The following is a 12,373-nucleotide window of genomic DNA, read 5'->3' as shown; positions in this document are numbered from 1 at the left end:
ATGAATGAGTGGTCACTGGCTTAAGGCTGAGTCCTAATGGAGCAGTGAGGAAAGTTGGGGACCCCTGGCCATATGTACCATAGAACCCCCAAAAGGCATGGTGTCTGGCAGCAAGGGATGCCCCTGGAGCTGAGGGGTAAGGAGGGTACCAAAATGAGAAGGACTGGGTGGAAGACTCCCAGGTCCCCTCCCCTGTCTCCTGTGGCGGGGGCTGTCCACTTCAACCCCAACAGAAGGCAGCAGTTCAAAGGGACATATAGAGTGTCTTGGGAGAGGGGATCGACAGGCACAGTTGAGGGCATGGGGCCTATATCCCAAATAGGAAGATAAGGGTCCGAATAGGTGCTGAATGCTTAGAACTTCCCCCTTCCCCTCGGGGCTCCAGGCTGACCTTTACTGTCCAGGCAGAAGACTGGAAAACTTCTCCCTGGGGAATCTGGCGAGAGAGAGAGAGAGAGAGAGAGAGAGAGAGAAAGAGAGAGAGAGAAAGACACTGAAGATACTGACTCAGGGGATCCCCAGCACACAGCCCCTCCTACCTCACCCTGCATTGAGCACAGGGTCAACCAGGTCCACCACAGTCTTAGAAATTCTGTTCTCACTCATAGTCACAAGGTTGGAACCAAAACTTCCCTGACATTTGGGTCCAGTTTCTTTTTCTTTTTTTTGAGACAGAGTTTTGCTCTTGTTGCCCAGGCTGAAGTGTATTGGCACCATCGCGGCTCACTGCAACCCCCGCCTCCCAGGCTCAAACAATTCTTCTGCCTCAGCCTCCCGAGTAGGGGGGATTACAGGTGCGCACCACCAAACCCGGCTAATTTTTTGTATTTTTAGTAGAGGTGGGGTTTCACCATGTTGACCAGGCTGGTCTTGAACTCCTGAACTCAGGTGATTCACCTGCCTTGGCCTCCCAAAGTGCTGAGATTACAGGCGTGAGCCACCGCGCCCGGCCCTGAGGTCCAGTTTCTCATATATGAGTCAAGGTCCAAACCAGCAGACGCAGGAAGCTTGGAAGAAACAGAAACTACACTGGAGAAGAGAAGCTTAAAAAGCTCTCATTAATATCCTCGTTGAGGTCAGACAGGATGTTGCACTCATAGGAAGAGGATGCTATAACAAAGGGAACATTTGCAGGCCAAAAACAAGTTCGTAGACATCAAAAACATGATAGCAGAAATGAAGAACTCCACTGAATGTTTAGAAGATGAGGCTGAGAAAATCAACCAGTGAGTAGAAGAAGAGAGCGAATAGGAGAGGGGAAAAATACATAAACCAGTAGGCCAGTATAGGAATTTCAACATCCAAATATAGGACTTCGGGAAAAAATAGAGAAAAAAAGAGGTAAGGACATCAGCAAGGAAGTATTTGTTTCTTTTCGTTGTTGTTGTTTTTTGAGATGGAGTCTTGCTCTATTGCCCAGGCTGGAGTGCAGTGGCGCAATCTTGGCTCACAACAACATCCGCCTACTGGGTTCAAGTGATTTTCCTGCTTCAGCCTCCCGAGTAGCTGGGATTACAGACACAGACCACCATGCCCGGCTAATGTTTGTATTTTCAGTAGAGATGGGGTTTCACCATGTTGGCCAAGCTGGTCTCTAACTCCTGACCTTAAGTGATCTTCCCACTTCAGCCTCCAAAAGTAGGGATCACAGGCGTGAGCCACCATGTTCATCCCATCAGAGAAGTATTTGAAGACAAATTCCCAGGATGGGAGTTTCCAGATTGAGAGGGCCTGAGAGATGTGCAGCCTCATTGGTGGAAGCAGACACACACCTGAACCCATCACTGTGAAATCGTAGAGTTCTGGGGACGGAGGGGCGTTCCTATAAGCATCTGGATATGAAAAAACAGGTCACCTACAAAGAATCAGGGATCAGAATTACTCTCGTTCTAGCAGCCTCTAGAAGCCACAACACAATGGCACAAGGCTTCTAAAACTCTGAAGAAGGTTTTCCTTCCTGGAATTTCTTTTTCTTTGGGATAGAGTCTCGATCTGTCGCCCAGGCTGGAGTCCAGTGGCGTGATCTCAGCCCACTGCAACCTCCATCCCACGGGTTCAAGCGATTCTTCTGCCTCAGTCTCCCAAGTAGCTCGAATTACAGGTGCACGCCACCATGCCTGGCTAACTTTTGTATTTTTAGTAGAGATGAGGTTCACCATTTTGGCCGGGCTGGTCTCAAACTCCTGACCTCAAGTGATCGACCCACCTCAGCCTCCCAAAGTGCTAGGATTACAGGCATGAGCCACCACGCCTGACCCTCCCTAGCATTTCGTACACAGCCAAGCAGTAAGGCTGAATGTGAGGGCAGGAGAAAGGCTGAAGTGCAATGGTGTAATCCTAGCTCACTGCAGCCTTGACCTCCTGGGCTCAAGCAATCCTCCTACCTTAGCCTCCTGAGTAGCTAGGACTACAGGCAGGTGCCAGGCAATATGCCTGGCTAATTTGAATTTTTTTTTTTTTGAGATGGAGTCTGACCCTGTTGCCCAGTCTGGAGTGCGGTGGCGCAGTCTCGGCTCACGGCAACCTCCGCCTCCTGGGTTCAAGCAATTCTCCCTCCTTGGCTTTCCAAAGTGCTGGGATTACAGGTGTGAGCCACCATGCCTGGCCCTGAATAGCCTTTCTTAGAAAGCTACTTGAGGATGTCTTCCACTGAAACCAGAGGGTAAACCAAGGAAGAGCAACACACAGGAGACAGGGAACAGGGGATTCAACATAGACTCAAGGGAATCTCCAGGGTGATGGCGATGAGGAAGCCCAGTCAGGAACAGGGCAGGGTAATTGAGGGCATCTTGTCATGCACCCTGCTATTTTACCATCTTGTTAAGTGGATGAAACTACTGGAGGATATGCCCCAGTGAAACAAGGGAGTCTACCAAGAAAGAGAGCCACCCAATCTCCCAACTTAGGAATCCAACCACAAGGAAAGGCAAAGGGAATTCTAGGGATGTCAGCAAAGGGAAGCCCCAAAGCGATGATGGTGTAGGGGCCTAGAGGACAGCCAAGTACCTTTGGAAGGAGAACAGAGGCCTCCAGGAGAGATGTCACCAGTGGAAAAAAAAAAACAGAACTGATCAATTATTTATTATTATTATTTTTAGTGAGATGGGGTCTTGCTATGTTGCCCAGGCTGGTCTTGAATTCCTGGGCTCAAGCAGTCCTCCTGGCTTGGCCTCCCAAAGTGCTGGGATTACAGGTATGAGCCACCTCATGTGGCCTGATCAATTATCTTGTGTGTACTGGGAATCTATTAGGAGGAGTGGGGTGATTTAGCAACAGGTGCAAGGAACACTAAGTAAAGGAAAAAAATCATTAACTCCAGGAAAAGGCAAAAAGGAACTAAAATCTGGTACACTGCAGCTCTCGTATGTGAATAATGATCACAAACTTCATATGTGAATAATGATCACAAACTAGTAAAACATTGAGTACCCGGTTTGCCAAATTACAGTGGACTTCTATGGTATTGACCAGCTGGTGGAGGGGAGCTGATGGGGTGGCCTTGTGAGAGAACTAAATTCACATCTCTCAGGATGGGAAGGCCATAGATGCTGTCTGACATGGATGACTCACAAGATTGTATACACATGTTGTTTAGGACTATGGAGATTTGTAATTGCTAGAAAAAATCAGCATCAATTTCCTCTGGTGTGGAGGGACAGGGCAGGAAACCTGTTTTGTTGTTAAACATTTAAAAAATTGTTTTCAGTTTTCTAAAGAAATGTTGTGGGCTGGACATTGTGGCTCATGCCTTATAATCCCAGTGTTTTGGAAGGCGGAGGTGGGAGGATTGCTTGAAGCCAGGATTTCAAGACCAGCCTGGGCAACAAAGTGAGACCCCTGTCTCTACAAAAAATAAAATTAAAAAACTTCTGAAATGCAAATGTAGAAAAGTACATGAAATATATTAATACTGTGTAACAAGTCTGAACGATTAGAATGTGTGGACTTCTTCCCTGATCATAAAACTCTCACCCTTGTTAGAAGTTTTTTAGTATTATTTGGGTTCCTAAATGATGGGCATGTAAAGTCAAAATTAACTTAGGATTTAAAATCTAAACATCCACCTTGGGACAGGTAGAAGAAACTGCTGCTTCTAGTTCATGTGCTGGCCTTAGCTGGCCTCTTATGGTGCTTTCAGTTGGGTACAGTGGTTCATGCCTGTAATAGCAATGCTTTGAAAGGCTTTGATGTCACTTGACTTCAGGAGTTTGGACCAGCCTGGGCAACACAGTGAGACCCCATCTCTACAAAAATGTTTAAAAATTGGCTAGGTGGCCAGGCGCAGTGGCTCAAACCTGTAGTCCCAGCACTTAGGGAGGCCGAGACGGGCGGATCACAAGGTCAGGAGATCGAAACCACCCTGGCTAACACAGTGAAACCCCGTCTCTACTAAAAAATACAAAAAACTGGCCGGGCGAGGTGGCGGGCGCCTGTAGTCCCAGCTACTCGGGAGGCTGAGGCAGGAGAATGGCGTAAACCCAGGAGGTGGAGCTTGCAGTGAGCTGAGATCCAGCCACTGCACTCCAGCCTGGGCGACAGAGTGAGACTCTGTCTCAAAAAAAAAAAAAAAAAAAAAAATTGGCTGGGCTTGGTGGTGCACCTCTGTGATCCCTGCTACCCAAGGAGGTCGAGGCTGCAGTGAGCCACAATTACACCACTGCATACCAGCCTGGGTGACAGAATGAGATCCTGTCTCAAAAAAAGAAAAAAAAGAAGGTGCTTCCTGCCCTTGAGCCTCCTTGTAAATTGCTTCAGGGGCTCTGGAGAGCAAGTGCAAAGCAGAGGGGCTCTGGTGCACTTCGGCTTCTCTGCTCCACTGGCTTTATAGGTGCTGAGCTCTGAGTCCCGGGCTTCTTCCGTCATGCACGTCTGCCCCTCATTCTTACTCTGCAGGCCGAGCATGTCGGGACTCCACCTGGTGAAGAGGGGACGGGAACACAAGAAGCTGGACCTGCACAGAGACTTTACAGTGGCTTCTCCCGCTGAGTTTGTCACACGCTTTGGCGGGGATCGGGTCATCGAGAAGGTACAGACGGGTCTCGGCACTCTGGGTAGGGTCCGGTTGGGGTGCAGGGGCCCCTCTTCTCAGCTGGAGGTGGGAGATTCAGGTTCAGGCTCAATCTGAATCAATCTGAATCTCTGCCTGCTGCAGAGAGGGGGTGGGGGGTGAGGGCCACACTCTTGTGACACCCAGTGCTGGGTGCTTGACTTCATGAGCTTTTTACCCTCGCAACAGCCCAATGCAACAGGTGCATCGCTCCCATTCACAGATGGGGAGACTGAGACCTCTGGGCGTGGTCAGGAAGCTCCTGCAAAGGACTCTGGGTGCTTTTGGGAATGGGGCCACTTTCTACTGAATGGGAAGCATAAGTCCAGCTGTGCATTCCTGAGGTTTGTAGCTGCTTCGAGGAGAGGAGACAGACTGACTAGAATGGCAGTAAGGAAAGGGAAGTAGCTGAGATTTGCCAGTTCTGAAGGCTTTTCACATTGTCTCCTATACCATCTGCACAAGGCCCTGGGTCATCCATACTGTTTGATGATCGCCATTGTATTCGTGGAGAAACTAGTATTCAGAGATTTGATGTTAGTTGTCCAAGATTAGGTAATTAGTAGGAGGTGGAGCTGGGATTTGAACCCAGGCCAGTTTGGCTCTAAGACCTTGTTCTTTTCCATTTTACTGGAGAGCAGGGTCATAATAATAATACCAATCTCAGTGACAGCTGCCATCAATTGAGGGCCTGTGCTGGGGTAGGCATCCTGTCCCCTGCTTTACACCATTGCATCTTATTTAGCCATTCCCTCAGCCTGGTCAGTGAGTATTGTTTTACAGATGAGGAAACCGAGGCTTAGAGAGGGAAGATTGCTTGCCCAGTGTCAGAGCTGGGCTCCAGAGCTCACACCCTCAACCCAGCACACTAAGTGTAGTATTGAGTGGTAGAGACTCATGCAGGATGCAGGTTCCAAAACCTGGCTGCCACTGGTCGTTTTTTTATTTTATTTTTTTAAGTTTTCATTTTTATAGAGATAGGGTGTCACTCTGTTGCCCAGGCTGAAGTGCAGTGGCACAATCATAGTTTGCTACAGCCTCAACCTCCTGGGCTCAAGTGATCCTCCTGCCTCAGCCTCCTGAGCAGCTGGGATTATAGGTGTGCACCACTATGCCTGGCTAGTTTTGTTTTTTATTTTTCTAGAGATAGGGGTCTCATTATGTTGCCCAGGCTGGTCTTGCACTCCTGAGCTCAAGTGATCTTCCTTCTTTGGCCTCCTAAAGTCTTGGGATTACAAGCATAGCCACCGTGCCACGCCTGGCCTTTGCCAATAGTCTTGATGGTTGAAAATACAGATTCTTCCACCCTGCTCCAGACCCTTGGATTTAAACTCTCCTGGGCGGAGATCCAGAAGCTGCATTTTTGTCACACTCGCCAGGAGACTGTTTTGCACTCAGCACAGTTGGTGGCTAGTGTGGAATTCTCAGGAGCCCAGAGAGGCTCGGGCGGCCACAGAAGGGCTCAGCCCAGTGCTATTGTACTTTCTGGCTTAGGAGTTGACCTTGGCTTGCCTTCTCTTGTACACTCCTTGTGGGAAAGCTGCTGCTGTGGGGATTAGAGCCGCAAGCTGGCCCGCAGCAGCCTCTCCCCGATGGGGCTCCCACATTTGTTGCACTAGAACGTATGGGGCCAAGGGAAACTGTGTAATTCTGGGATCATCAAAGTCCTTCTCTGTTGACCAAGCCTTGCTTTGATAATCGACTGAGAAAGCCAGAGCCCAGCCATTTCATCATGTCTTCCCAAGAGGCATTTTTTGACAGGGTAGAAGAACATTTCACCTGAACCAGAAACCCTGAGGTCAAATTCTAGTGCTGCCACTCATGGGCTGTGAGATCTGAGTTCAGTTTCCCCTTCTGTAAAACAGAGGTGATCACATCCCAACTCTCTAATGAGACTTACCCTTCAGGAACGTCTTGAAGATTAGACAGCAATGAAGGAGGCCTTAAAATGATGAAATTGCTATGTAAGTCAAGCTTTGAAGCCATATGCCTAATTTTTTTTTTTTTAAACAAGAAAACTAGGGGCTGGACATGGTGGCTCACATCTGTAATTCCAGCACTTTGTGGGGGCAAGGTAGGAGGATTGATTGAGTCCAAGAGTTTGAGACCAGCCTGGGCAACATAGCAAGACCCCATCTCTAAAAAAAATAAAAAAATTAGCTGAGTGTGCTGGTGCATGCCTTTAGTCCCAGCTACTCAGGAGGCTGAGGCAAGATGAACTTGAGGGGTTGAGGCTGCAGTGAACTATGATTGCACTACAGCCTGGATGACAGAGACTGTGTTAGTTTGCTCTCACACTGCTAATAAAGACATACCCGAGACTGGTAATTTATAAAGGAAAGAGGTTTAATTGACTCACAGTTCTGCATGGGTGGGGTGGCCTCAGGAAACTTATAGTCATGGTGGAAGGAGAAGCAAACACATCCTTCTTCACAAGGTGGCAGCAAGGAGCAGTACTGTGCAAAAGAGGGAAAGCCCCTTATAAAACCATCAGATCTCACTCATTATCAGGAGAGCAGCAGCATGGGAGTAACCGCCCCCATGATTCAATTACCCCCCACCGGGTCCCTCCCATGACACGTGGGGATTATGGGAACTACAATTCAAGATGAGATTTGGGTGGGGACACAGCCAAGGCATATCAGAGACCCTGTCTCAAAAAAACAAAACAAAAGAAAACAACAAAAACCTAGAACTTTGGCTTTATTTTTTAAAGACATGGCCAGTTATACCTCTTCATGTGGACATAAAGCTCAGAGAGGGAAGGGGTGTTCTCAAGGCCACACAGCAAGTTCATGATGCAACTGGGAATTGAAACCAGGACTCTTTCTGTTGCTCTCTGCGGTTGCGGACAACCAGCATTGACCACTGTTCCTCCTTACCACATCTAAGACCTTTAGCCTTTAGAATGCACAGACAGCCATGAGGGCAGTTCAGAGAACAGGTCAGACTGTGGAAAGTTCAAGTCCTCACTCTGCTGTGTGACCTGGGGCGGGTGCATGAGCTCCTCTGAGTTTTAATAGTTTAACCCCCAAATAGAAATAATAGTGAAAGCTCTTTCAAAAGGCTGATGTGAGGATGAAATGAAATAAGGCAGGTAAAACACATTGTACTGTAAAACATCAAAAAGTGTTAAGGGTGATCACGATTACACCAAAGGAATAAAAAAATCATTCACTGGGCCTGGCACAGTGGCTCATGCCTGTAATTCCAGAACTTTGGGTGGATGAGGTGGGCACATCATTTGAGCCCAGCCTGGGTTTGTGTTCAAGTTCAGGACCAGCCTGGGCAACATGACAAAATCCTGTCTTTGCAAAAACATAAAAAAAATGAGCAGGATGTGGTGTTGTACACTTGTAGTCCCAGCTACTCAGGAGGCTGAGGTGGGAGGATCACTTGAACCTGGAAGGTTGAAGTTGCAGTAAGCTGTGATTGCACCACTACACTCCAGCCTGGGTGACAGAGCAAGACTCTGTCTCAAAAAAAATAAATATATAAAATAAAAAAATATATATCTATGTATTTCATCCAAACACCCATCCATTCATCTATCCATCCATCCATCCATCCATTCATCCATCTATTTGATGATCCATTCATGTGGCTGGCAGAATTTGAGCTCCTGCTCTGTGCTGGGATGTGTGCCATGGAAATGCATAGAAATACCAAGAGGAATGCTGTGTCGCAGGGGCTGCAGGAGGCTCTGCAGCTGTGAGGTGGACTCGGGGTAGCACGTGGCCCCCAGCACAGGTAGATGTGCATCTTCAGCTCCTTCCTTGTCTTCCCGTGCAGGTGCTTATTGCCAACAACGGGATCGCTGCCGTGAAGTGCATGCGCTCCATCCGCAGGTGGGCCTATGAGATGTTCCGCAACGAGCGGGCCATCCGGTTTGTTGTGATGGTGACCCCTGAGGACCTTAAGGCCAACGCAGGTACCTGGGCCTTGACCCTCTCCTCCCGCCGTGCCCCATCCTTGCCGCCCTCGCCTCCTTCCCCTGTGCCTAGGCAAGTCCATCCTGGACTCCAGATGGTCAGGACCTCTCATGAGTCTGTATTTATTTGTCCTTCCTTCTTTATTTAATTAAAACGTCTGCTGACATCAAGAATGACTGTGCCTTACAAAAATGCAAATGGTTAACATGCAGAGGAAATTGGATCTTTGAGAAATGTTGTGTTCTAGCAGACTGGGGGCTGTTTCTCCTGGTGTTTTCCTGCAGGTGTTGTATTCTAGCAGACTGGGGGCTGTTTCTCCTGGTGTTTTCCTGAAGGAGGATGTAATTGTATTTCAATTACTTGTTCATTCTTCCGTTCATTTGCCTGAGTTTTTTTTGTGATGAATCATTCTATAAACAACTGTTGGATGATTTACTTTTTTCCTGAACAGTCTTATCCTTTTATAGGCTCTACTCCCCACAGCAGCCAAAGTGACCTTTTAGAAACATAACTTATTCTGCTGTGTTTTCTGAAGGTTGTTAAAAACAAAAACCTTGGCCAGAGTGGTGGCTCGTACCTGTAATCCCAGCACTTTGGGAGGCTGAGGCGGGAGGATTGCTTGAGCCCTTGAGTTTGAGAGCAGCCCGGGCAACATAAGACCCTGTCTCTACAAAAAATAAAAATAAAAAAATAACTGGGTACAGTGGCATGCACCTGTAGTCTCAGCTACCCAGGAAGCTGAGGTGGGAGGATCGCTTCAGCCCAGGGGGTCTAGGCGATAGTGAGCTGTGATTACACCACTGCATTCCAGCCTGGGAAACAGACTGAGACTCTGTCTCAAATAAAACAACATAAACCTAAAAGCATAACTCAGATCCGAGCACAGTGGCTCACGCCTATAATCCCAGCGCTTTGGGAGGCCAAGATGGGCGAATCACTTGAGGCCAGGAATTTTGAGACCAGCCTGCCCATTTCTACTAAAAATACCTCCCAAAAATTAGCCAGGCATGGTGGCAGGTGCCTGTAGTCCCAGCTATTCAGGAGGCTGAGGCAGGAGAATTGCTTGAACCCAGGAGGCGGAGGTTGCGGTGGGCTGAGATCACCCCACTGCACTCGAGCCTGGGTGACAGAGCAAGACTGTCTCAAAAAAAAAAAAAAAAAAAAGCAAAACAAAAACCAACATAAGTCAGGTCTTCAGGTATTTTCATGCTTCTTCTTAAAATGTGTCAGAGGCTGTATGCTCTTCCCAGTAGTAGCAACCTCAGCACCATCCCCTAAGCCTTCCTGCCCCAAGCTCTGCACAGACATGGCCTCATTTGTTACTTACAGCTCTGTTTTACAGATGGCACAGTCGAGGCACAGGGACGTGAATTTATCACTTGTCCAGGGTCACACAACCGTCATGTGATGCAGGTGGGATGGGAACCCTGGTCTGAGCTCAGAGCATTATCCAGTGGGTCCTCCCGTCTTGGTTAGTCTAAAATTCAAGATTCTCACCGAGGCCCATAAGTCCCCTCCTGACTCCATCTCAAACCTCTCACCCTCCATCAGCCGGGTACCAGTCACGCTGGCCTCTGGCGGCTCCTGGGCCTGTTGCAGAGTCTTGGTACCTGCTGGATCCTCTATTGAAGGTGCTTCTCCCAGAGCCCTTTGTGCAGTGGACTCCCTCCCCACCCAGTCTGTAGGTCTCAACATGATCCTTGCATCTCTCTCAGAGAACCTCATTTATTTTCTTCCTAGCACTGACCTGAGTCTGTAGTTATTGTGTTTATTTTCTTGTTCATCTTCTCCAACATAAAAGAAAAACTGGATGAGGACCAGGTAGCGTGTCTGGCCGCTCCCTTTGTCATCTCTGGAATCTCCCCATTCGCCAACATTTCTGTGTTTGATAAATGTAGGAGGCAGGCAGGCCGGAAGGAGCAGCTCTGGGGTTTCTTTCTGTGTTTGCATATAAAGTGCCGCAATCTTCAATTTCAGGATCGTAGCAAATTTCATAGTACAGATGTCCCAACCCCTGTGTTTGGATTGAGTCTAACTTTTCCTAGTCCGAAACACTGCTCAGTGGCTGTCGTCTGACTTTGGCCTCATTGATGTGTGGGTTTTTGTTTGTCTGTTGTTTTTTTTTTGAGATAGAGTCTTGCTCTGTTGCCCAGGCTAGAGTACAGTGGTGCGATCTTGGCTCACTGCAGCCTCTACCTCCCGGATTCAAGCAATTCTCGTGCCTCAGCCTCCCAAGTAGCTGGGAGGCGTGCACCACCATGACCGGCTAATTTTTGTATTTTTAGTGGAGACAGAGTTTCACCGTGTTGGCTAGGCTAGTCTTGAACTCCTGACTTCTGGTGATCTGCCCGCCTCAGCCTTCTAAAGTGCTGAGATTACAGGTGTCAGCCATTGCACCCAGCCAACATGTGGTTTTTTTAAGGACATATTCTTAGATGTGGAATTTCTGGCTTAAAGAGCGTGAGTATTTTAAAATCGAAATATTGCATTATGTTCAGCCTTAAAAAGGAAGGAAATCCCGTCATGTGTTACAACATGGATGAACCTTGAGGACATTGTGCTGGTCCCAAAAAGTGAAATAAGCCAGTCACAAAAAGACAAATACTGCATGATTCCATGTATAAGGGGTAACTAGAGTAGTACAATTCAGAGAGAGAGCGAGAGAGAGTGTATATCGTTGGTTGCCAAGGACTTCAGGGAGGGAGAAAAAGGGAGTTGTTGATGAGTATAGAGTTTCAGATTCATAAAATGAAAAAGTTCTGGACATCTGTTTCATGATATAAATATACTTCACTATTGAACTGTACACTCAAAAATGGTTAAGATAGTAAATTTTACATTTTTTTTTTTTTACCATAATTTAAAACTCTGATTGTATTTTTGTTTGTTTGTTTGTTTGTTTGGGGTTTTTTTGAGACAGGACCTTGCTCTGTCGCCCAGGCTGGGGTGCAGTGACATGATCACAGCTCACTGTAGCCTCGACCTTGGAGGCTCAAGTGATCCTCCTGCCTCAGCCTCCCAAGTAGCCGGGACTATAGGCATGCACCACCATTCCTGGCTACTTTTTTTTTTTTTTTTTTTTGTAGAGACAAGGTCTCCCTTTATTGCCCAAACTGACCTTGCATTCCTGGCCTCAAACAATCCTCCTACCTCGGCCTCCCAAAGTGCTGGGATGACAGGTGTGCACCACCGCACCCAGCCCTATTGTATTATTTAATGGTAAAACAATATTAAGATAAACTTTAAATAGGAAATATTTTTAAAAACCTACCTCTAATCCCACTCTGTTGACAGATTACTTCCTTTGTCCTTCGTTCCCTTCCAGGCCTTGTCCAGAGACACATCTGTTTCACGTAATTAAAATCATATTTCATTTTCTTTAAATTTTCTTCCT

At 47.5% G+C, this 12,373-nt stretch overlaps 1 protein-coding gene across 5 annotated transcripts in view; it reads left to right on the top strand.

Moving 5' to 3' along the window:
* The window catches only part of LOC105493456 (acetyl-CoA carboxylase beta), a 166,463-nt gene that overhangs the window by 48,328 nt on the left and 105,762 nt on the right, over positions 1 to 12,373 (top strand). For all 5 annotated transcript variants that reach the window (XM_071071168.1, XM_011761132.3, XM_011761128.3 and 2 more), the window contains 2 exons: positions 4,894 to 5,026; positions 8,840 to 8,978. In XM_071071168.1, the coding sequence (XP_070927269.1) occupies positions 4,894 to 5,026; positions 8,840 to 8,978 (272 nt within the window). The remainder of the gene's footprint in view (positions 1 to 4,893; positions 5,027 to 8,839; positions 8,979 to 12,373) is intronic.

The sequence above is a fragment of the Macaca nemestrina genome, chromosome 10, assembly GCF_043159975.1.
Source record: "Macaca nemestrina isolate mMacNem1 chromosome 10, mMacNem.hap1, whole genome shotgun sequence".
Classification (NCBI taxonomy): Eukaryota; Metazoa; Chordata; class Mammalia; order Primates; family Cercopithecidae; genus Macaca; species Macaca nemestrina.
The sequence above is the reverse complement of the archived record's forward strand: the minus strand, read 5'-3'. Positions and strand labels throughout refer to the sequence as shown.